General features: G+C 41.6%; 1 protein-coding gene across 1 annotated transcript; it reads right to left on the reverse strand.

Moving 5' to 3' along the window:
- On the reverse strand, positions 1 to 24,776 carry tle2a (TLE family member 2, transcriptional corepressor a). The gene is made up of 20 exons (XM_079471904.1): positions 24,299 to 24,776; positions 19,327 to 19,478; positions 11,602 to 11,665; positions 10,563 to 10,607; positions 8,242 to 8,304; positions 7,672 to 7,776; positions 6,618 to 6,831; positions 5,719 to 5,819; positions 5,351 to 5,446; positions 5,083 to 5,127; positions 4,819 to 4,980; positions 4,305 to 4,431; positions 3,498 to 3,703; positions 3,317 to 3,396; positions 2,953 to 3,202; positions 2,565 to 2,812; positions 2,326 to 2,473; positions 1,658 to 1,808; positions 1,485 to 1,561; positions 1 to 980 (listed from the first exon to the last, which is right to left on the reverse strand). Exons 1-20 carry the CDS (start codon positions 24,320 to 24,322, stop codon positions 873 to 875), a joined length of 2,466 nt encoding a protein of 821 aa, XP_079328030.1. The 5' UTR covers positions 24,323 to 24,776; the 3' UTR covers positions 1 to 872.
- Between the last annotated feature and the right edge of the window lie 1,507 nt (positions 24,777 to 26,283).

A 26,283-nucleotide genomic window follows, 5' to 3' on the forward strand; every position in this document is an offset into this window, starting at 1 on the left:
CACTTTACTGTTAATGCATTTATTTACTTTTCAAACACTTTACATTGCTCAACTTGCAGTCATTTTGAATAAATCCAATGCCTCAATGTACAAAAGCAAACATGAATTTTAAGAGGTAAACTTGCATATGTTTGGTAGGATATTACAGGATACCTTGAAGCTTAACGCAAGTTAGATGATATAAATGAGAATGTTATCTGGCTTTTTAACAGCTTTATTTACAGTTCATACATACCAAGTTTGCGACCAAACAATCAAATAAATGTCAACATGCTCCAACATACAGTATTCATGTGATTAAACTGAGCGTCGTAACAGCCATTTCCCTGAAGTCAATGAAACACTAAAATCCTTGTTGTTCAACATCATAAAGCCCATCATCTTATACATCATCCATACAATCATAACACAGTCAAGATGAAGTGAGCGTTTAGAAACATGAGCAATAGTCATCTTAGTCCGTTCCTTTAGGTCCCGTCATAACTCACTCACACGCCGCGCGGCTCCATAAATCGTCCATTTCTGTGAAAATTCCAAAGGCTAAAAAAATAAGATTTATTTCACTATTATATTCACTACGGAGGTTTTATCTTGTTTTTAAAAAAGAAAGAACAAGAAGATAAAGAGCAGGTCTTTGGAGAAATCCCATGTCTTCAAAGCTAGACTACCAGCTTTCTCACAGCATTAAAAAAAAACAAGGTCAGGAAAAACCGAAGTCTGACCCCGGGGTCATTTCTAGCGGCATTCGAACGAGGAGTATGGCCGTCCTGAAGTCCATATTTACGTCAGTGTCCATCAGAGGCAAAATAAATGAGGAATCTTTTCTCCTCCTTCCAATCAGTTTTTCTTTATGAGCGACGAACATATTCAGTTTAGTAGATGACTTCATACACAGTAGCCTTCTTATCTCCTGAGCCAGTGACAATGAACTGATCATCAGGAGAAATGTCACAGCTGAGAACGGAGGATGATTCCTTAGACTAGAAACAAAAACAACATGTATTACAATTCTTGGATCCTAGATCAGTATTTGCCACATTTATTCTGAAATCAGAGCTGTTATAGTTTTATTACAATTCCTTTGGGCTTTTATTTGTATTTGGATTAGATTTTTTTATTTGTGTGTGTTGTATATTTTTCATTTCAGTTTAAGATTATAATTTTTGTTAATAGTCACTTATTTCAGTTTACTTTTCTGTTAGTTTAAGCTTTTCAATTAATATTTTTAGGCAAATTTTAGTTAACAGAATTCTCAAGATTAAATGAATATTCCTTAACTTTCTGAATGTAATTGATTCATATGACGACTATTAATATTGAATATCAAACCGGCAAGGTTTCTTAAAATGTTATATATGCAGAGCACAGATTCATTGCATTTTCCTGTCCTATTTGATTGATAGGATATATCGGCTCTGATCATCGACTGTTTGTAAACTGTTGGCCAGATAACAACTTTGCTGTGTCCAAACAAAAAACAATACCTGGAATATGCTTGATCCATACGGGGTTCGCCATGCATTCAGTAGATTATCTTTGCCTGTGCTTACAAACCATTTACCTGCGATATTGAAAAACAAATATTTTTTAAGTCCCATATAAAAAAAGCAATAATACTCTGTGAAAAGTAGAAAAAAGATAGTAAGCTCTGACGTACCGCAGTAGGCAAACTTGAGCGAGAGAACGCAGCTCTCATGAAGGTGCAGCTGGTATTTGTCTGGTTTGGAGACGTGCAGCACTTCAACATTACTGCTCTCCATCCCCACCGCAAGCCACTCTCCCGTAGGACAGTAACCCAGAGAGAAGATCTGCGTGCACACAAGAAAACTCATGAAATATTGACATTATGTCATATTGAAAATAGAGGCCAAGTACTTTAAGGCCATAAAAATTTCACTGTGCATGATATACACAGAGTGGCCACTTCATTAGGCAGTACACTTATCTAATACTCGGCAGTATCCCTCTTTTGGCCGGAGAAGAGACGTTTTTTCATGGCACAAATTTATCAAAGATGCTTAGATTTGTTGTATGCATTCATTCAATGAGTGGCTATTACAGGTACAATCACCTTCACAAGTCTGACGATTCCCTCTATTATCAACAAAGCATTTTCATTAACAAAACTGCCTGCCGCAGGCTATTTTTTGTTTAACAGTCTCATTCTATTTAATCTCCAAAAACTGTTGTGTATTAATATCTTAGGGGATCAAACCATTGAATCTGGCACTGACAAACATTCAACAGCAAGTTCCTTGGAACTCTTTTTGATGTTCAGAGAGCCTTTAAAAACAGGTCATCTATTCATTCCCCAATGTGTTGTACCTGTGAGGTGAAGTCATGCTGCTGGAGCTGTCGTCCCTCTCTCAGGTCCCAGCAGCGCACGGTGTTGTCCAGACCTCCCGTCCACAGTTTGGTGCCATCGTTGGAGATGTCGATACAACTGGCTCCATCTGTGTGACCCTGGAATTGCCTATGGATGAAAATAAAACACCATCAAATCTCAAGTTCTTTGAACTTAACTCCATTTTCAAGGACATTTGAAGAGCAAAGTGTTTATATACCTGACAAGCGTTTGGTTGTGCAGGTCCCACACCACAATGTTTCCATCACTACAGCAGGAGAAACAGACCTTGTTGTCTGGACTGATGGCAAGAGCGTAGCATGCTGGAGCCGAGGACGTTAATTCGGCTTTAATGCGTGGAGTGGGCGTGGCCAAGTCCCAGATAGACAACGTGCTGGCTTCGCCCCCAACTATCAAGGTCCGCCCATCGGGGAGGAGCTTACATGAGCGAATGTAGTTGTCTCTATTCTGATTGGATTAGAAGGCAAAATAATAAACTCTCTAATTAAAATTTGTATTGTTCTTTTCAAATCAAATACATTTAATTGTCATAAGGATCATTTATTCATTATACTTCAATTATTGCACCTGTGAATGTGTACACTCACCAAACAGTCGAGTTGAGCCATGGGACTCTTGCTGCCCGGTTGGCTGATGTCCCACACTTTGACGCAGCCTTTGCCACCTGTGTAGACATGACGTGTGGAGGTGCTGATGGTGACCGCACACACCACCTCTCCATGACTGAGGGTGTGGATCTGACGGGCGTGCCGTGGGATACCCGGGCCGAGGAGGGCATCAGGAGGGAAGGGCACGGGCTGCATCTGACCATCCGCACTCACATGGAACGAGTAAGCACTGAGGGAGAGAAAGAAAGAAAGAATGTCAATAGTACAATGACACACATGGAGGAACCACAAACCAAAAGAATTAAAACCAACTTAGACAAAGTGTGACAGACAAGGTACTTACGGTTTTCCGGAGGCTGCAGACTGGAGGCTAGCGGGTAACCCAGGTACTCTCATATGAGGGTGAGGAGACTCATAGCCCACCTTGGAAAACAACAAGACAATTAGATGGATCCCAAAGAGATCATTTGGATGTCATAGAGATGCACAGGCAACTTAAAGTTTATGTTCTGCATGTTTCATACCACAGGCGAGCGTCCGTATCCAGCTGCGGCTGCAGCAGCAGCGGCGGCAGCTGCCGCAGAGCCGTTCATCTGAGGAGAGACGAGGTGGAGACCTGCGCCGTATCCGGCAGCTCCTGCCAAGTCTCCGTTCACACCCGGGGGAGGCAGGCCGAAAGCACCGGGGGGATACGCACCTTGAACAGCTAACGGATTCCTCAGACCTAATGCTAAAGTTAAAAAAACAGAGACAAAGTTGTAAAGGAAATTTTTTCAGAATTGAGAAGTCACAATCAACTTAATTAAAAAAAAAAACTTTGTACTTTGTACTGTTGTTGATTTTTGCTATAATAATAAATGCAAGTATAAAATGTAAATAAATCACTAAAATAATAAATAAACATTTTACAAAAAAGTTAAAATAAAAACCAAAATTTTGCATGGATTGATTTGGGATTATGATATTTATTACGGGCTCCATAATTAATACATAAACTGAATGTATTAAAACTGCCTTTACAATATACATTTCATAAATTGTTATTTTCTATCTCCAGATGACCTACTACAACCACAAAAACATTCCTTGCCGCATAATATTTTATCAAACTATTTTTAAAAACTAAGGAAAAGTCAAACAATTGTAGACGTGTAGAGTATTCATTAAACATTAAGCACTTGTTTCATAGCCACACTCTTAGAAACAAGAAGACCACTACTGCCCTCTGCTGGCCGAGTCAACAAAAGCCCTTTTTAACAAAGACATCATCCCTGGTCGTACTAAACCCTCAGTCAATTTGAGACTCGGATATTATTAGATATTGATCTCACCAAGGGGGTCGACGCCTGCTTTCCCAGGAACGGGGCGAAACTGAGGCGGTACGCTGGGGCCTGGAGTGGATGACTCCTGCGACATGGGCGTGCCGGGCTTCATCCCCGGCGTGCTGGACTTCTCTCTCTGAAAGGTTAGACAGCACATTAACACATTAATTATTCACGAAAAAGTATACAGTCAATGAAAACCTAGAAAATGAGCGAAAAGATGCAGCGATTGCGAAAGGCAAGCTGGCAATGTCTGAATGTGGGTTTTTTTAAGTGACTGGCGGAAAAAGCAAGAGGGTGGATATGCTTTACTGCAGAACAAAGTGTGTGTTTGCGTGCGTGTGTGTGTGTGTGTACAAGCTACTTCGCTGCAGGAGGGGAATGAAGCCAGCGGCCAGGGAAATGCCCTTGAAAAGCATGCATGTGTGTACAAGGTCTTGTTTTGAAGGGGAGGGTGCAGAAGTTGTTTGTTAAATGAGATGCATTTGTATCACATGCGTGTTTGTGTGTGTATCCAATGTACCGGTGGAGGCTCCTTGCTGCGTGAGGGGGAGGCGGCGCTGCTGGAGGAAGCCAGCGAGGTCGGGCTGGCCTGAGGCAGAGGCTCCTTGCGGGAAGGGGGGAGTTTATCTAATCCGTTCTCTCTGGAGGAATAAGACTGCACGCTCCGTGGAGAAGAAGGATCCTGAGGGTACAAAATACACACAACAGGATGGATTAATTAGGGAAAAAATAGCATGCTCCAATGGCAAGCCTTGTTTCGAGCTTGTGCTTAAGACGAACTGACCTCGTCAACAACCAAATTATCGTCGCTTTTCTCTGCGTCGCTGCCCTGAAAGAAAAAACTTGAGAGGTAAACATTCTCTACATGGGGTGAAAGGAACAGCTTAGCAAAAAATAAAAACCCTGTCCTCTTTTACTTCATTAGATCGATGCAATCTTGTATTTCCTTAAATGCTGTGGGTTTCTTTTATAAGTAAATGCCGCCTTCAAAAAATGTATGCATGTGAGAAATACTAAAAGATAACATTGAATGCATTTATTCTTCAACCTACATAGTCCGTCATAAACTCCTTTTCATCTGCTTTCCTCTTTTTTCCATTGCTGAGGTAGTCTGAAGGCCTGCCTTTGTCTCCATTTGAGAGCGAACTCTGGGAAAGAAAAGAGATATGAGAAAATGAGAGTGGAAGAGGGTGAAAGGGATAACAGCAAAGTGAGAGACAGAGAGGGAGTGTGCGAGCGAGAGAGAGAAGAAATAGATAATGAGGAGACAAGGGATAAATCAAATCAGCTCCATAACTGCTGGACCCACAGGCAATAGAGTTGCCTAATGCATGGCAGTCTGCACTGAGAGAAAGAGAGAGACAGAGAGAGAGGGAGAGAAAGAGAGAGATAGGAAATGGATAGATGGACAGATACTCACTGGTCCAGGTTCACGGTCTGAGGGGAACATGGGAAGGGCGGGCAAACGTCCCCGTTGCCAGTCAAAACAAACCAAAAAACAAACAGCGTGACTATGACATACTAAAACAACAAATAAAACACATATCTATATTTATGTCCCTTTGATTTTTCACTATGCAAGCTTGCCGAACGGTGCTTATTATTGTCCAGAAAAAGCTCCTCAACCTGTTTCACACCACAGCAGCAATAGTTACACCAGGGTTGCCAGGTTTGCAAAACAAAACCTGCCCAATTGTAATTAAAAAAATTAGATCATTGTCCCCAGCCTAAATATCAAAAACAAAAAAAATGTGTGTGTCCTGAAGTGATATAAGCACCTGGAATACAGAGGCAGTTCTGTACAAGCTGAGCTTGACAGCCTCAGACGTTTGGACAATAACCTACATCTGCTGTGACTGTGCATGTACATTTTAGAAGTTTTATTTTACACCCACAAACACATTTTACAAAACTGTTATGCACTTAACAACCATACCAATAATCATAACACACTTTCTTTCATGTATAACTTGACATATAGGAGAATGATAGCAGAAGACCAAAATCGTTCCACAGTTTTCCCACAGAACAAATCAATCCACTGCAACATTCTAAAAGTAGCGTAATTTTATCAAAAAACTGTGGACCTGGCAACCCTGGGTAGACTAATACTACATTTGATTAATATTTAATAATAGCTCATAAGTAGGGATACAATACTAAAGTTTGTAACCCTCTGTATGAGCAGTCGTAAGTGATACAAGCATGATTGGTTGGTTCTAATCTCAAGCCAATCGCTGAAATCTGATTGGTCGATAGAATAGTTGATTTCCAGTTAGTGAACTGTTCGTAATTTCAGTATAATTTTATTTGTTGTACCTCTGTGATGTTCTGCTGCGGCGGCCGCCGCCACGGCCTCCAGGTGAGCTCTCTCGTCTTTGGATGCCAGCTGGGCCCCAAGGGCCCCGGAAAGGGCCAGAAGCCCAGAGCCGCCCCCCAGAGCCAGACCTGGGTGAGGCAGACCGGATGGGTGAGGGGCCATGTGTAGGCCTTGAGCTGCATGCTGGGAAAGATGATGGGCTTGCAGCTGTTGCTGGAGGGAAGGAGAGAAAGAGGTGGATGGAGGGATCACAGAGAAAAGATGAAGAGTGAGTAAGAGATAAAAGAGTGCAGCGGAGAAACAGATAGCCGGAGGAAATGAAAAGAGCACGAGGGGGTGAGGGAGAGAGAAAAACAACACAGTTAAGACTTGGATCTGCACCGCAGCCCAGATAGGCTGTAACAAAGGGAATGCATTCATGACCCGTTCCCAGCGTTCCGATAGTGAGAGAGCCCTGGCTCGCTTTAAAGCAGCAGCCTTCGCTAATGAGAAAAAGTTCAAAATCAAATCAAAGAAACTCAAGTAAACTAGGCCAGTGATCAATGAGAGAAATAAAGACATGATTCTTTATTTAACAGAAAAAACACAGGGCAAATCCGATATGAAACGTAAACAACATGTTCCCACAACGTTCAATGTTGTCATCACTCCGAATATGTGAATCACAGTTATATTGCTGGAACGTTATTTGGTACGTCGCTGGAGCGAATATGATGAAGTTCGTAATTTCAGTATGTACCTCTATGATGTGAATATGATTTGTCCCAAATACGTCTTCACAAAGTAACTGTGTTAACCGGTTAGAAATAACCAAATTTCGAATAGCTTTTCACAAGCAAAATGTGTCGACATGCGACGTAACCTAGGTCACCTCCAACTAGTACAAAAACTAGGCGCTTTATTGCTTCAATTGCATCAATCAATTCTAGTTTTCAATTCCACTCTGTGATTCACAATTTTCTCAATTCTAAACCAAACACCCCCTCCCCAAAAACTGCAATGAAAACTCAAGAGTGAAGTGTAAAATCATATAAAAAGGATGGAAGTACACACTGTGGGAGGCAGAGGGGGGAGTCCACGTACCCCTATCGACGCATTCAACTCCCCCATAGTCACCTGTTTGGCGCGCTCCATGGCCTGGACCACCTGCTGCTGGTGCTGAGGAGGTCGAAGAGAAAAAAAGGCCGTCAATAATAAACAAACATAAACCAATGAAACAAGGTAGATGGCCACCCTACTGTGTCTTGGTGTTGTGTATGCTTTACATTTTCAGCGGTGTGTACATTAGCCATGAATATAAATACACACCCCTAAAACAAGAGGGGGAAGTTGTTTTTATCAGTCAGGAAAAGCTATGGGCAAACTGCAAGCGTTTTGTGGAAGAGGGTTTACAAGAATAACAATGAGCTTCCCAGAGGCATCCAAATAACAGGAACGTGAGGAAATACGAGAGAAAGATTGTGTGAGAGAGAGTGACTGAAACAAAGAGCGTGTGCATGTGGGCATAAATGAGAGGACTGCATCAATCACAGACAGTCTAAACGCAATGTGGCATGTGTGAGTCTCATAATGTGTAGCTGTGGGACTACACGTGTGTGTCTGTGTGTGCCGGTCTCATCTCACCTCCTGTGACAGGAATGGAATGAGCTGGGCGCAAATCACGTTCAACCGTTTGGCGATCTCCGTCTGTAAATATATGAAGGGACAATGAGGGATACGAATGAAAAACAAAGCAGGAAATGTATAAATGAGTTTTGACTTTTGCGTTTGTTGTATATAATGAAATACTAACAGTATAAACAAAGTCTAAGGTGTGCGAAATTTAAACTACTCTTATTGGAGATGCACAGACACTACATTTCTCTACCCAAACCGATAGGCGATTATTCAGAGTGATCTCTGCCGATAGAGTTCTGAATATTAAATTCATATTTCTTAACTTTCCGTATGTTATTTATTCATATAATGACTATTAACATTGAACATCGAACTGGTGATGTTTCTTAACATATATCGGCCCTCATCATACCTTTATCAACTGATACTGGTTATTGACCCATATATTCCATACACATAACCACAGAGACATTTCTCAAATTATCTTCTTTTGTGTTCCACAGAAGAAGGATTCATATACAGATTATGACCGACATGAGGGTGACTAAATGACAGAATTTGTATTTGTGGTTGAACTATGCTTTTAAAACTAACTCTTGGAAGCCAGCCAATCAGATTGCTGCAGGTGTTTCTGTTAGCATTTTTTCGTACAATACGCATATGTGCACATGCTGACTTAAGCAGAGACTACACTTACATAGTTATAGTGACTTTGAAATTCCGAATTTTGATAGTGATTTAATACAATTCTGAAATTTGAAGATCCAAACAAGATGCACAAGTGTAACCCGTTACCTCCACACACACACACACAAACAAAACTAGTAAATATTTCATTCCTCCACATCTGGCTCATGCTAATTGTTGCGCAGTGAGGAAAGGGAGTGCCTAAAATATTCATGCCCGGCATCTGCTGCCCCGCACCAGCCGAGAGGAGAGCTGCCTCCCTCTGTGAGCTCCCTTTCTGGAGGTTAGTGGTCTTGCCCCATTGAGCTCATATGCAGTCTTAGGAGGCGGCGGGTTGCCAACCCCAAGCAATCAATTTCTGGACCATTGCAATCATTAACCAGCTACCCAAACAAGAGCTCCCCAGCTAATGGTGTGCATGCATACTGTACATCCCTGTGTTGTTTATGTTTCCGCCAGGTAGAATAACAGAGTAACGCCGGCACGGATAGTCGTATGCCACAAAATTTCCCTTAAGTGAATTACTGCCTGTGTGAACACCCCCAACCCTCCAGAGAAGAGGAATTGCCCCCCCTCCTCATTCCCACCCCTGCCCCCCCCCATATCCATCCATCACAGACCTCCCCAGGGAAGCACAATGATTTCTTGTTAGAGAACAGCAACTACAAAATGACATCTTCAGAGGAGAGAGTGGGGGAGGCTGGGAAAATGGGAGGGTGAGAAGGAGAGAGCACGGGAGAAAGAAAATGAGAGAGAGAGAGAGAGAGAGAGAGAGAGAGAGAGAGAGGCACAGTTAAGAAAATAACAGAGTGATGGGAGATGCAGAAGGAGGGGGGTACATTAGGAGACTAGAATTCGTGGAGCATGGCAAAAAAGAAGTGCAATTGAAACGTAGGGAGAGAACAGACGCTCGGAGAGCGCTGACCTAATTTAGACTGACCTGACATCTGCACAAGAGAGCGCGAGAGAAAGAGAGAGAGGGGAAACAGAGAGAAATGCAGATGCAGTAGCAGACACAATTTATTAGGACGGAGAGCGAGAAACTCATAGCTAGCCACTTTTAGACAACTATGTGTGTGTGTGTGAGTGTGTGCATTAGAGAGAGAGTGAGGTGGACGTGTGTGCCGCAGATCCAATATTTGTTGATCCAATTATCTTGTTTGCAGATTAATTTTAAAACAAGTGCCAAGGGCCAGACCCAAGAGGATTTTGACGAAACTGTCTAAAAACGACAGAAAAACTCGTTGCAGATCTCTAATTAAATTGAGTAATTGAATTTCAATGATGAGCTCCACAAAACTCTACCTGAGACAAGATAAAAAAACTAATAAACAAACTCACAACCACAATCAGAACGGATAATTTTAGCTTTAAGGGTCGTGTCGAAATGAGACATGAAATAACATTTCCATAAACGAGTATAGGCCAATCCACATTGAAAATATTGAGTGACAACACAAAGAACAGGGGAATGGAGCTTGAGATATTCATCGAGAATTTAATTATAAAAACTGGTCATTATAACAGATGGCTGTGACAGAAAAAGATGGGTGAGGTCAGCTGAAAATAAAATGTGTTTTAAAAAGTAAAACACTTGTCACTTTTAATAAGGTGTAATACCTGGTAAACAGCGATCTTACCTGTTTGTGCATTTCTATGTTGAGGCCGTAGGACATTTCGTAGTACTGAAAAATAAAGAGAGCTCATTAAACGTATGCTTATATACGCCGGTAAATGCAAGTCTGTTTTTAATGGTTAAGCACAGAAATAATTACAAAGTCACAAAACACATCCGAAAGGGCTGATCTTGCCTCAAATGAGGCAAAATGAAAAGCTCATTTTATATGGACTTGCTAAATCACCTTTTCATTTAACATTAAAGTTACAGATCGCAGCTTTAAGAATGACACAATGGCATTATTGACATCAACATTGTATTTCTGTTTGTACGTGTAGTGCCTAATTATTCTCCATGTAGGCCAGATGGCACAGTCTGTTCCTCACACAAACCTTGAATCTGTCTAAAATACAGCCCTGGAGTCGCTTGGACCACTTTGCCGCACCTTGTCGTATGGACAGCTGTTTACAAACCGTTGTTTTATAGAAAGAGCTGTATAATAATTTTTAAAACAAGATTGCACTGCATGTAGAAATAGCATCATAGAGGTTTATAAACCGCAGAATGTGTAGATGAGCTGTCCCTCTAACCCAGTTTGATCAGAAGGATGGTTAAAAAATAAGATTTCATTCAAAAGTAAAACAACAAGTAAAAGGAAAGTGGAAGGCAGATAAAAGGGGCAAAAGAGAAAGAAAGAGACAGAGGGATAGAAAGACCCTGGCAATAAAAGAAGCCATCCTGACAGCTGCCTGTTGTATTCACCAGCTCTGCCAAGAGCCCACGGCGTTGCTAGGCGACTCCCACACTAAAAAAAATTACGAGCCAAGAAGAAAAAAAAGAGAGAGGGAAAACGGCCAGAGAAAAAGGGTTAAGCCGTCTGCCAAGAGCAAATGGCATGCCAGGCACACATAGCTGCCATATCTGTGGGCACTGGGGCACATGGCACAGACTCATCCGTGATGGGCGAATCGTTTGAAGAACTTCTCATTGACGAAGATGTTTGATGTTTGGATGTGTGCAGCATCCGATGCAAAAAACGTTGGTGTGTGTGTGTGTCTTACCATGACATAATGTCTCTGTATTTCTGTCTTCTCCGTGGCCAGCTTTTCACACTCCAACTTCAGACTGTGAGCGAGAGAGAAAAAGAAAGAGATTTTGTTGGACTGCTTCGATTCAACTCCGACATGCTGTATCAGGTTTTATTTGCATCAAGCCAGTTTGAATGAATGCAAAAACTATTTCTCAGAGGAATGGTTCGTTTCATTTGTGGTGAATGACTCAAACGATAGTTTGACAATTTTATTAGAACGCTCTTATGGCTCTTTAATTTTTTGGAGAGCAAATTATTCAGTTGATAACTCAAGGTGCCCATAGAAGTTTAGGAGTAACTAGATCCTGGCGCTTTACTTTTGTCCAAATAATATTATGAATTACATGAATTAAAATGCAAACTTTATTTGATTATGTCCAGACGAAGAACTCACATCTGGATGAATCAAACGTAAGGGTGATTCTCATGAAATCTTGGTTTGAAGAGGTCAAACATGATTTTCTTAAAGACACCCGCATTCTTTCAAAACAAGGTTATTATAAGCATTCATTTTTAAATCTTTTACTGACATTTTAACTAATTTCATTTCTTTCTCAAAAAAGGGCCATTAAACGTCGCATTACCATAACCATACCGTAATCCCACCTCATGTTTTGCTAAAAAAGCGAAGCCATGATGCCTAAGCAAGTATTTATTAACCATACATAAGACGAAAATGGTACATGTAAAATGTTTTTAAATGAGGAAAACTACTTGTATCGGTAATAAGAATGAAAAAAGCTGTTTACACAGCGTGACAAGAGAATATTAAGCGTTTGACTAGAAAAATATAAAGTAATCTGTTAACTTGTTAGCCATATGAAGGGTACTGGCGAATGTATTTCTTCACATGAAATGAAACTTAATAATATCCTTGTGTGTATGTTAACAGTCCATTCAAAATATTACGGAGGATGAGAATATCAACCAAAGACACTTCTTTTCACAGTATATCTTCTTTTTCTCAATTTGTTTTTCTTGCGATCTAGAAGGACATCTGATTTTTTTTAATATTCATTTGACTTTTTTTATTGCAGCATATAATGCACCAAGACAAATCGGGACACGTTATGGCAATGATAATTTCAGCAGAAAAAGCTAAAATACAAAATTGTGATCTCTACCTTGCACAAAGAAATGAAGTTAGTTTATGATGAGCATTTCTGTGTTACAGAATTGTATGTTTTATAATTATAATCGTCCATGTTTCGGTGGTTACGTGAGAATGACCCATTAAATAATTACATGTATGCAGGACCCTTGGTTCACCACAATGGCATAAAAGAAGAGCAAAAACTTTCTGGTTTCATTTACGTTTTGTTTTTCTGATTCTATTTATCGCAGAAGACACAAAGTCATCATGCTGACAGACACAACTATATCAGCTTGATCTTGTCTTTCCAGTCTCCAGAGATCTGGCTGATGTTCCAAAAGTTAACTTAGCCCACAACATAACACAAAGCCAGACATATACAGACGCTAGAAACGCTAGATATAAATATACATAGCCATCTCTATATATAAGATGAAACAGACAAGCTTATATTGAAAGACAAGACACAGATCCCACCAGCCAAGGCTGTATCCATCCACTATAGCACTAAGATCAGCTCTATATAGTTCAAACGCACTCTCTCTTTCATCTTCTGGCTGTATTTCAACACTGACTTGTTTGCAGGCGTCAGATTTATGCGAGCACGCGGGAGGGCCTGGGAAATTAGAATATGATTAATACCGCAACATTACCGCGCCGCAACAGGTAATAACGGCACATCCGCTCTCCTTCACTGACTGCGCACAACCGTCGATAATTGACTCATTTATCACCGCGAGAGAGGAAGAGCACGGACGGGTTGGAAAAAAAGATGATGGGCATGGGGGGGGGGGGTTGAGGGAAGTGAGAGAGGGAGCCAGGGAGGATTAAATTCATTCCCCAGTAGAATTTATTACGCTGGAATTGCCTTACTGCAAAAGTCAGCCCCCCCCCCCATCACAAGGTTTCCGAGAACTGACAAATCTATCGGTGCGCTTTTCGCTGAGTCTATCGGCGCTTATTTATTTCCCCTCCCGCCCGAACGGGTTGGCCTCAATTATGCGATGCGGCGAAGACATTGCTCCCATGTGCAAAATCCTAAAGACATTTGGAGAAAACAGCAAGACGGCTCCAGTGATTGCCAGGTTCGTCGGATAAAGATGCTGGAGCTGTTTTCTGGCTTACATATACATAGTTAACACATTTCAATTCATTTATATTCTGCAGTCTCCCGTGCGAAAGGTCTCGTGGAGTTCAGTGTGCCGCGAGGCTGGAGTGGATATATAGAGGTAAATCAAGGCTAATGTGGAATTAAGTTTAAAGGGATCTGTTAAACGCAAGCACGCCACCGGTGACATGCAATAAACAGCAGAGACTGGACATCACAACAGTTTTGTCTTAACCATTGTTACCTTTCAGTGACGCACAGTCACAAAGCTTCTAGCATTCATTTGTTTTCAACATAATTGTTTCTTATATTTGGTGTTAGGAGCAAATCTCAAAAAGTATTAAACCAGCGCTATCGACATGAACGGCACCTCAAATTGTGTGGCTTGTAGAGGAGAGGTATGCCAATACTCTTCTTAGTCATCGGACTTTACATTTCACATGAAATCCCATAACATACATTGATAAAGAGGCTGGAAATATGAACACAATTATTATTTACCTTCATTACAGAAAAATGACAGGGCTGTGCAATAAGATGATAATTCACAATATGAATGCTTTATAAGCTTTTCATCATCACACTAAATGATGGTAAACTAAATATTATTTTAAATATATATTGTAAATCAGTAGGCATATGCCATATATTCTTACCCCTAAAATTGTCTCACTTGATGTTTTTTATTTTTACGAAGTATTATATTGCTGTAGATTTATTATTACCTAATGCATATAGATTTATATTGTATTTTTAAGCATTTCAATGTACATCAAATGACAAATAAACTTTGAACTTGAAACTGGCTTACATTTGAACAACCTCTGTAAATAATGAAATAGATTTAAAAACTGAAAACTCTATTACCCATTTTTACAAACATGTTGTATTTGTTCACTGCAAAGTGCAAACCATTGCAATATGTAAAATTCAATAATGTCTATAAATCGACAATAGCTACCATAGCATTTCTTGACATTGTTATTCGAATATAACAAGTTTCTTAATGTTTCATAGTATTTGAATGGCCGCATAACATGCTAGTTGAAACAGAAGTCTTTCTCTGACAGAAGAGAGGACCATCACCGGAACATGCAAGAAATCAGTGGGCCGTCTGCGGCACGACAGTTCCGTCAGCGATGCACCATCACTTCAATATGTACACACACGCTATCTGCACTTTTAATCATCTCACCCAACACCGAGTGAATTTGTAACGACGTCTCAAAGTGAAGCGTCTGAATGAAATACTTGACCGAAAAATCGAATATTCTGTCTGACGCCGAGGAGCATCAGTCCAATTAGAGGAAGTGAAGACACTTCCTCACAGATCTCGTCTTCATTTGCCATGCCTGCGCCTCATTAGTAAAAGCCCTTGTGTCTTCTGTGTTCTCTCAGTGCCTTTTCATCTCTCTGCTTAAAGCGTGCACACTTACACACACACACACACACACACACACACATACACAGAGTGATTACTTAGTGAAATAGTCCAGTTCAGAGCTAAATTAAACCCCATTACTGCCTGTGAAAGGATTGATGAAGATTTTGCCTTTACAGCAAATTTGCATTTGTGGCATGTGTTCAGATACAAGCATACTGCTTACGCTAGTGTAGAATGTTTTGAAAAATAAGGCGTTAGCAATATGCAATAAAGCATGGTCACACGACCGAAAAAGATATTTAAGAAGGATCTATTGAAAGTAATGCAATATAATATACATAACTATGTCTTCAGAGGTGAATACGTTTTTATAACCTATTATCTATTTATGTACTAATACCGCGGGTCCCCTGACATTGAATTCACCATGTTGTTTATCCAGTAGCCCTTAACGGACAAACTGGTCTACTATGTCTCCTTCATTGGCAAAGAAACGAAAACGGGATGACATCTTTGTTCTGTGTCAGCCACCGTAGGTCCTCCGAAAGTAAGGGTGGAGGGGTGGAGTGAGCAGGTGGTTACAATTTACAATCTCAACATTAAAATCTCAACACTGCCCCTTTAAACAATTTCAATGTGTCATATAAGCAACAACAGTCCCTTCTTTTAAATTTTCTTATATCCAATTACTTGCATACAAACCAAAATGTACACACTTCCCCATAACAAAAACAGCTCGTACTTCCAGGACATAGTACAAGTAGGCAAACTATGACATACCTACAGTAACCAAAAATACTATATAGTTCTAAATCACACACATACGCCAACTTTCCCGACAAAAACTCCTGTCGGACACACACCCACATTAAAGCGCAATTACAATCCAAACCACCTACCACAAACACATGCACTTAAATACACACACACTCGACAGGGGAATGCCGGGCCACACACATACAGAAACATGTATCCACTGCAGTAGGCATAAGCCACAAACCCCAGACAAGGTTCATCATAAAGATGCCTAAAATCCACAAAAAAGTCTGCTACGTGTAGGCGAAAAGGAGGTATAATGGCTACTGGTACAGTTGTTTGTGTGCGGGTGGCTGCCTGTGGGTTGGTTGTCTGAGCCACTGAAAAGCCAGAGGACATTTGCAAAGTATGTTAGCTTGTGTGGAGCGATTTGGAAAGGGCTGGGCAAAGCAAGATCTACTGTAATGAAAACCTCCGGTCTAAAGCCCTTCTATATGCTGATTAGAGGCTTTACAACCCCAAACCTAAACACACGTTGGCAAACACACAAAGGATATGCTCAAAACATGGGTGCAGTTAACCAATCGGCATGCTAACGCCATATGAGCCAGTTTTCTTTGTTTTACAATTCCTGCACCGTTCATATTTCCTGGCGGACCGTGCGCTGTAACTTGACCTCGGCCTAAGTGTGTTTCTCACATAGCCCGAGGGCCGCCCACACCCAAACACACCTCTCCTCAGCTCATCTTGCCAAATCTCTTTCCCATGCTTTAATCCAACACCGATCAGCCTCCAGACACAAATGATAAGAAATAAAATTAACATCTAGGCCACACCAAAGAGCTGTCTGTGCCTGTCCGATACACCCTGCATGTGGCTGCCGTGTTCGACCTGGAGCGTTACAGAATCTGTGGCAGGAGCGTGTTTGTCTCAAGGACCACGAGAAGGCCAATGGTAATCTGGTTCTCTGACCAAACGTTTGATATCTCAAATCTCCCTTGCTTTGTGCAGGGTCACTCAAAGCGACATTGAGGGACAAATCATAATGCTTGCAAAACATAACAGCAAAGCTGTAAAAATGATTTATTGCACCTAACAAACCTTGAGTCCAATTTTAATGCTGCCTTTACCATTTCAGAATGACCATATTTATGAGCTGACTTTGCATATATTGAAGCCGGTGGGACACTGGGTTACCTGGAGCCCAGATATTGCAAGTTAGGCACGTCAATTAAAAATGTAAGCGGAAACTAAGTATCATTGATCAAAAAGTTGTACGACTTGTATACTGTTGATACAGGGAAAAACGATGCTAGAAAATGCCATTTATCTGGTCAGTTTTTTAAACTTGCAGGCCTATACATCCAAACTACAATCATACACGGATAAAGCATCAATAACACAACTCCATTTGCTTCTTTCAGCCGCTCTAGCACTGAAGAAGCTTCCCATGTCTCAGGAAAGTGAATATGAAATTGTCAAAAATGATGTTTAATTCAGTCTAAATCATTTTCATTCAGACTAAAAATCACTGAATGGCCAGTATTAAATACCCAAGTACAAACCTCCCAGGTTGACCTTGAAACAGCTTAATTCTCCTCCAAATCATGATGAGATTACACATTGCCTCAGGAATTGCACATTTAGCCGTACACATCTTATGTTACAAACTTATGTTTAAATGTAATGGTAATGATAGTGCTTCAACCAAGTATGACTGAACAAATCCTAATATATTAGTCCAAGGCCATTTGCATGATCTATTCATGCACTATTTCAAGGGTGCTCCGATCAGGATTTTTGGTGCCAATATCTGATCTTTAGAACCAGTATCGGCCGATATGATCACCGATCACAGGATCTATATGAAGCCTATCTACGTAGAATCATTTATTTAACAATTTCAAAGAACAGTGAATATTACCTAATGAATTGAAAGATGGATAGTTGCTTCAGTGCTTGCGGACATATGAAGGAAAAAAAATAGATTCAGAGCTTTTGAGAATCGATATTAAATAAAAACAATTCTATGAAGATCTGACAACACGGTCACTTTAGCGAAGGGCTTGTGAGAGCGGCTAAACGTTAGCCCCTTCACTGCTGTTTTCTAGCACCTCACATACATACGAAAACATATCTGATGGGCGTTAGGATACCTCATGAACACATGATTTGTTGAGTTCTGTTCCGTACACACTGTGTATAGTTTTGGTAAATGTTCTTGTCACTATCTGCTTTTTTCGGGGGTTAATTCGATAGTAGAATGAAGACACTTATCACAGTTAAACCGAATTTATGTGCAGTGTGTATGTCTATCAGTTTACTTCAGACTGCAACAAAAAGAAATGACAGGAAACCGACAGCCTATTGAGTGAATGAGCTGAACAGTCCAGCAGACCATCGGTCTACAAGTTTTGTGCCATTTGATCGGCCATATAGAGATTGCCGGTCAAACTATTTAAAGTGATTAACGGCCGATAACAATCGGCGACCAATCAATCGGAGCACCCTTATTAAATTTACTTGGAAATATATACCGATAACTCCATAGCTGTTGGTTTCAGGGACACATTTTGAGCCATGACTCAATAGGCAGATGCATTAAACCAGCAGCCATCAGAAAGGATGTACCCTGTTTATACAGAGGATTTTTGAGCTTATTTAACTGAACTCTGAAGGCTGGAACAGAAGAGACCTAACAATAGGAATGTGGGGACTCTGCGGATTTGCAGCTTCTGGCGTGAGGAATCAAAGCTGGAGCCGTGTGAAGGCATGCCAGGAATAAGGAGGGGTGCGCGGGTGTTCTGAGGGGGCACGGACTACTGGAGTAGATGCCAGCACCTACCCAAAAAATACAAAAATCACCTGCGGGTCATGCCTGGTCAGACCGCATTCCTGAGCCTCAGCCTGCACATCAAACACAAACCCACTCAATCAGAGGAGCATGTGTATGCAAGTGCGTATTTTGAAAAAGAAGTGGCCCTCTCATTTTAAAACTGGAGCAAGGCAATTGCAATGATTAGTACAAAAGATTTCACAGTCTCTCTACAGAAAAGTTATGCTAAAACTACCTACATTTTCTAATAGTAACAAATTGGTAACTTACAAAAACAGCTACCAAATCTATATCACCTTAATGTAGTATGACTTTGTTGTTCCAGGAGGGCTCTGACTGGGTTATAAACACATGACATTTTAACCCTTCTTCCTACAAATACATTACACCAGGAATTCCGCAAAGAGGTCCTCCCATGAGTCAACTGAATAACAACCTTAGAAAAAAATCCCTTCTGATAATATTGACATTGGACATCTTAGATCTCAGTGAGTGTATGCTTTGCCAAAAGGGTTGTACCTATGATACTGGGTCTGTAGGAACTGGAACTCCTCCTTTATACGGTCCAGGGTCTCGGGGTAGGTGAGTTTTAGAGGTTGGGTTGACCCTGATGCCGCCGCCGCTGCTGCTGCGGCCGAAGCTGATGACCCAGGGGGAGGTTGCAGAGGTGCCTGCGAAGAAAAGAAAGCAGGGTTAATGTCGGGGTGATGGCATTAAAAGCACAAAACAAAAAAATTAAAAACTCAAAGGTACACTTTAAACTCATTTCTGGCAACAGCAAAAGGCTGTCAGTCCTGATGCAAGAATCTGGGGCTGATAACAACACTAGAAATGAACATGTGCATAAAATTGCCAAGTAATGCATTCTGCAAGCATCAGACAATTCCAAGAACTGATGAAAATCATTTATTGCCAACATGATTTGAGGAGCACGTTGCACAGAGCGGCGTCTCACTGTGCAAGATAGAGAGTGCTGTGCCTATATGAAAGACAAGCTCCCCAGAATGAGAGAGAAAGCAATGAAAGAATGAGAGAGTGGCTGGGTTAGTTCCATGGCATAGGACTTCTATTGTAAGGGGATAAAACATTACAGACAGACGCATGTCTATATCACTATGGTTGTGTTACAGACAGGAGGGTGGTTTAGAGTAAGGACCATGCACACTGCTGGAATTAGGACATTTGTTTAAAAGTGCGCATGGATTTGAAAGAGCACGAGAGGGGGGACCCCATTAGGGAAGCCAACCGGCTCCAGCAAGAAGCTTGGCCTCAGGGTAATTCAGACGGACAGGCAGACAAAAGCCTACACACCATACAGTAGGGCCTGTCGGTCCATCTATATGTCTCCAAGCACCTCAGCTGACGGAGGTCCTCTTGCTTGCGACTGCACCTTGCAGGGGTTCTAGCACATCTTGTGAGATTTTCCCTTTCAACGAGCCATAGAAACACTAAAAGCGATACGATTGATCAAATGTGAAACTGTCTAAAGCCCCATCAGCATGGAGCATTTGGTTTTGGCGGCAGTTGCATTTACTGTTGGCCAAGTGTCTCCAGATGTAATGAGAGTGTGTAACCTACATCCACATGAGAACAGCCTTGAACTCGACGTGGTACATGGACAATTTAAGCTTAAATCTTGTCTTGGGACAGATGTAGCTCAAAGTAACAACTGGGGGTGGGTGTCTATGGGCAAAACGGGTCACCCTGTGTAAAGGGGGTTGGAGCGAACTACACAGGGGAAAGGAGCCCCTCGGACTTCGCTCACGGGAGACACGATGCATTGTTTGTCTCTCTAACGAGCTCTTCTTTCCAGCCTGCGTTTCAATTTGCTGTCCAGATCCCCAGACTCTCACAGTTCCATCCTAGCAGGGAGCACACACACCACAATTACTCCTCACAGGCCAAAGAAAGGGGTCTGGAGAACAAGAGGAGGAAGGCCATTTGAAGGGGGGGGGGAGGCAGGAGGAATGACACTTGGCTCTATTCCCTTCATCCTCTTTATCTCCACTCTCGCTACCCCACCCAGCCTCTCACTCTGATATTCAACTCGGTTTATTGAATTTTGCGTACAGGTGCAAAGAGACTTCCGGAAGAAGGTAAAAACAGGGGAATAACAAAGAAAGCAGAAGATGCCATTCTTGTTGCTCTGTATAGTATCCAACTTCGATATGGCAGCCATTTTGATTTATCCTGCTACTCAGGCTAAATCACCTTGCAAATCGCCTGTGCTGTTTTTTGACAGTGGCCACAACAAATAAACCACTTGACCTTGACAGTTTCGAAAGAAGATTTTAACCTGACACAGCTTTCTTAGGGCATCATCAGCATTGTGGGCCACAGTGATCTGTATTTCAACAAACCACAGAACACCTTAGTCGATAAAACCAATTAAACCTCCCTGAATGTGCCAAGGTCAGGACTCAAACAGGAATATCCGTTTGGACTTTAAATACATAAGCCCTCGCGTGATACTTGTTAGGGAACAGCCTGGGTTAGAAGTAGGAGTCTTTTGGAAATTATAGCTTGACCAGTACTATAAAATGCGAGCAGGCATACATCATAGGCATGTCCCAATTCAAAGTATGAGTGTGCATTCAATGTTTTTATTTCTTTTTTCTCTAATTATAGGTTTCATTACATCAAACAATAATGATCTCCCAAAACCTCCTTCCCACCCACTTATTAAGACAAGAAACAAGACAATGGTAAACACCACAGCTAATCATACACACAGAATTGCTTCTTCTAGGCCCGTTGGGTTGTCCAAACCACAGCTTTTCTTCTTTTGTCAGAGGTCAGGCTGAGACATACATGTCTCCCACGTGGCCTATATTTGAGAACTGCTACAAAGTCTGTGAAACGCTGTGGCCAGCCATGATGCCCAAATCCCAAAAGCTGTCAACACCGTGGCCTAACCTTTGATCAAGCTGTTATTCTTATAACACACACGTCGCTTGAACAACCAACCACACACACTTGTGTTTCCACTCCCAGAAAACAGCTACAAGGCCTGATTTGGAATTCTCCAAACTTTCGTAGTCTTTGCAGAGATCATTATACAGCAGTATAAAGGTCTTTTAATGATAACCACACCAATTGATGCCTTCGAGGACCTTTAAACTCACGATTTATATTATGTTATAAAAAAAGGAACACTAACATTAACATCCAGCTTTGGAAAGTGGGACGAAAATAAACACAATGGAATTTATTGCATTATGAATTATTTAAGAATAACCAGATTTTAGGTATACACATTATTCCAAGGAACCAAGTTCAGGCATTGTATATGAAATATCCCTCAACTACAGTCAACAACCGCCAACCATATACATTTTAAAGAACCTCCCCGGGAATCTGACCTAGGCAGCCTTGTTTCATTGATTTCGCACTATCCAGCAGCATGAAGCTTTAAGGAATGACCCAGTAATCCATTACTTGTGTGCGGGGCTAAGGCAGGGGGAGAAGTAGGGTGCCAGGCACCTGTTTCATTAACATCACACATCTTTTCTCTTCCCTCTCCGCAAGCTCGTTATTCAAATTTCCCCGCTGTCAGGATACATTAGCAGCTCCGCGATGCTGGCTTGTCAGCTGTGGTAATTGCTGTAGTTGCTTCCTTTATGAGGCATCTCACAGCCCTTTTGTTCTTTCTGTTTTATGAAATTCCACACTTTTTTGTTCAGTGACTTTTGTAAACCTGGCCCAGAATGCTTCTGTTTACAGCTGAGGGTGCCAAGTCATGTGCCATGGCTGGAATGGGCCATGCCCTGACTTTACTCTGATTCTCTAGGAAGGTTGGGAGCATGGGAAGGTCATAGAGGAGGAATACTGACAAATACCTCACATAGGAAGGATAGTGGACCTAACTGTACCAGAACCTTCCAGAAGCCAGATTTAGGGTCGTCAGCAGGTGTTAGGTAGGCTGTAGGAAATGTCCAGTGCTTCAACTGGGCCATTAAGATTTTCGATGTTTAATTCAAGTGTTATGCAGCATAATGCATTTTTCCTGAAAATGTGCCACTTCTGCTTAAACTTTGACAAAACCCATTTGAACCACACCAAATATTGGTAGGATTTTCCCCCTTAGCTGAAAATCGAACTGTGCACAACAACCACATACTCTTCATTCTGCGTTAAAAGCACAAAAAAAACTGATGCACTGACTAATTAGCATGAACAATTATCTTAGTAAAGAGGAAAATAATAATGGAAAATCTGATGATCATAAAAAAGGTTTTGTATTAAGTTGCTCATTTTAAGCCTGTAGCTATTATAATGGTACCATATGAACCCCTACAAAAGAACAACCAAGGATGTAGGTAATATCTACAAACTTTAAACCGTTACTGTGATTAAGGTATCTTTACTTATCAAGTCAACCTGTTTGGGTTGTCTTTGACCAGCTTTGAAAGTCCTGGACAAAATAATTCCAAAGCCCAACCAGCTCTACATGGTTTGGGCTGTTCAGGGTGAGCAAAGCGCCGCTAGATCTGCCCAAGTTGTATCCTGGGGACAGGGTCTGGACTGTGGACCAATTACTCAATCTAAAGACCAGTACGAGATCAACAAAGCTGGTCGGTGTAGAGAACAGCTAAAGAGGTGAAACCCTAAATACTTCACCTATGTATCGTGCACCTCCTTCCGATCATGAAATTGTACACCCCGGAGGAATCTAATTTCCATCCCTTAGGAAATGAATGTCAAAGCATTCTAAGTGAAGGTTGGGGGTGCCGGGGGAGGGGCGTGTGATGACTGTAGGGAAATCAACACAAAGTTTAAACCGTTTCGACACAGTTTGATCGGTTTTTAACAAATATAGTGATGAGGTCCATTTTTAACAAATATAGTGATAAGGTCCAAGGTCAGGTCCATTTAAAAGGTGACTTGAAGAAAGCTTGAGTAAATAAATGTAATGACAGTGGACTGTAAAGCAAACAAACTGTCTATAGTTGTATGTGGTCATTTAGACCTGTGTCATTGAAAGTCTGATCATGCAATACAAACTATGAAAGGTCACTAAACAAATGAGTAAATGATGAGAAACCTATAACACAAATAACACAATTCATAGCAAGTCAATTTGGTAAAAATAGCTATAATGCAGAGAGATGCTCAAACTTAAAGAGGGTCAACAACAAGGAAAATATTACACTGTAAATAAGTGTTAGGATAACTTTTCCAAACGCAACGTATTCCAACTGCACGCCCATTGATGCATCAAGTGTCGGTGTGTAACCCATTCATATACTGCATCAATTAATCGATTAGGGAACGACATTTTAATAAAATAATCGAAATACCAAAGTAATAAAGTGTGGCTTGTTTGTGATATCATAGCTTGATAAGCCTCACCACCCGACCAGTTTCAACTCCACAATCCACGTGAACGTTTCCCCCAAACGATGAGACAAAGGGTGTAAACAAGCTTGTTTTCCCGTAAACCTTTAAAACGCAATGCGCACCAAGCAGACGCTCATTCGCGGCAACTCACCGGGGTTCGATTCTGCGGAAACATTGTCGATAACTCGTTTCTTGCCGTTCGTGTGTCTTCCAGCGTTGTCCAAATGTTGTTTCGGAAGAGTTTGCGCCTCTCACAAGAACATTTGGCCCCGTTTCAGCGGCGCCACGCTCGGCTCGCTTACTCCTCGTCCGAGACTCCCTTTGTTCTGCTTTATCGCGGAATATAAGATGCGCAAAGTCCCGTATCGTGTCCCTCAAGACGACGCGCCTCGAAATATCAGAACGCGAGCGCTCGGCCTTCGGAGCTCCGCCGCCCTCGATACGTTTTACTGATGAAAAGAATGAAGAAACGAAGTGGACGGCGAGCTATCGTGCGCCCGGGACGCCACCCTCAACGCGGCTTCTTTTGTCTGCTGTTCCGCTCCTCTCTCTCTTCATCCGCTGCTTCCTTTCGGGTCCTCAGCTGTTATTCAATGGGACATGCGAGTGGTTTTCTTCAAGAGAAACGCATGCTCCCCCCCCTGTGAACGGAGAAGGGGTGGCTTGTGGTGGCCAGCAAAGAGTTAAATTCTCATGTTACACTCTTTTTAGGCTGTGGTGGGAAAAAGGGACCCATAAGACACAGAAGTTACCCGTTCGGTGACGCATTTGTTCGTGCGCGTGTCCACAATACACAAATAAACAACTAGCTTGCGTTATGTGCAAATATGCGTTTTGGTGTCCTATGTGATGTTTTCCAGACGCATATGTTTATATTTACATTTTTCTACGTTAATGTGTAGTTTTATGCACGGGACTGGAAGGGTTTCGATGGGAAGATAAGGGCGCAGCTAAGTGTACAATGATTGAATGAAGTCTCCACGTGGGGTTTGACCCAGCTACAATCAACATTGGAGAAGGTAGCCAATCGGCGCCCAGCACGCCCCACGTGGGGTACGCTGACCGCTCGTCGATTGGCGCGCGTCACGGTTCTAGAACCCCAAACGTCAATCAAGCGCCGAGCTCTACCAAGAAAACACTTTAACTCTTTCGGTTCCCTCACTGGAGATGTTATAATTCACTTCCCTTTGTGATGTAAAATAGTCTTTTCTCTCTCTTTTTTATAACGTTAAATGATTGTTACAGCAGGTCCGGTGGTTTGAAACGAAGGCTTCAATTATAAATAGTTGCATTTTCTGTTGATCAACTATCTTAGAGGATCATATTTTAAGATCTTTGATTTGCACAACACACCACGTCTGTAGAGATGACGTGCTCCAGGGGGCAATAAGAAGCAAAGTGGCCTAAATCAAATCTCTTGTGAGTGTCGGGGCTTCATACCAAGGAATTTCAATGGTAGATTTGAGTCAGCACCGAATATCTTTAAATTCACTTATATAAGACAATGAGACTAATTGTCGAGCGCTATTGTGACATATGCAATCGTCGACCTCCCAGCGTAAAGAAATACAGAAATGCAGGAGACATTTATTAGTATTCCGGTGGCATGACCCCTTTAGCCGGGCTCATAATTAGAGAGGCAGATATTGAAAAAGCAATTTTCCCACTGTAGAAATCACTACCTGGCAGCAGACCGGCTGAAAAGGAGGGATGGGGAGGAGGAGAAAATACTGAGGAAGGGAGGAGTGCGGAGGGATGGGGTTAGAAAGAGAGGTACAGATTTAAAGGATGTGTGGGGAGGGGGAGGGGCATTATTGCCAATTTTCCCATGAATTTTAATGCACACAGCCGGTCCTGCTTCCTGCCACTGTGGTCCATACGTCTAGGAAATAGTCATATGCAAGAGACATATTATAGAGTCATGCTGCAGGATGTCAGATGATAGTTGGTGTGTGTGCGAAGAGAGAGAAAAAGAGAGATTATGGCTGTATATTTCTATTTCAGTTGTTTATTTTATATTTCATTCTATATTTTATCTCTTACTTAGCACCTTGTTTTAGTTTTAATCTAATGTTAGTGCTTATTGTATGTCTTTTGTTATATGTTCAATGCTTTGGGAATATTATAAGAACACGC

The sequence above is a fragment of the Barbatula barbatula genome, assembly GCF_947034865.1.
Source record: "Barbatula barbatula genome assembly, chromosome: 13".
Classification (NCBI taxonomy): domain Eukaryota; kingdom Metazoa; phylum Chordata; class Actinopteri; order Cypriniformes; family Nemacheilidae; genus Barbatula; species Barbatula barbatula.

Coding starts and splice junctions, on each gene's coding strand:
- tle2a (XM_079471904.1), bottom strand. CDS start 24,322: ATGTTTCCGCAGAATCGAACCCCG. Junction 4,981..5,082: donor ATAATTTGGTTGTTGACGAG/GTCAGTTCGTCT, acceptor TTGTACCCTCAG/GATCCTTCTTCTCCACGGAG. Junction 2,474..2,564: donor CACAACCAAACGCTTGTCAG/GTATATAAACAC, acceptor TTTCATCCATAG/GCAATTCCAGGGTCACACAG.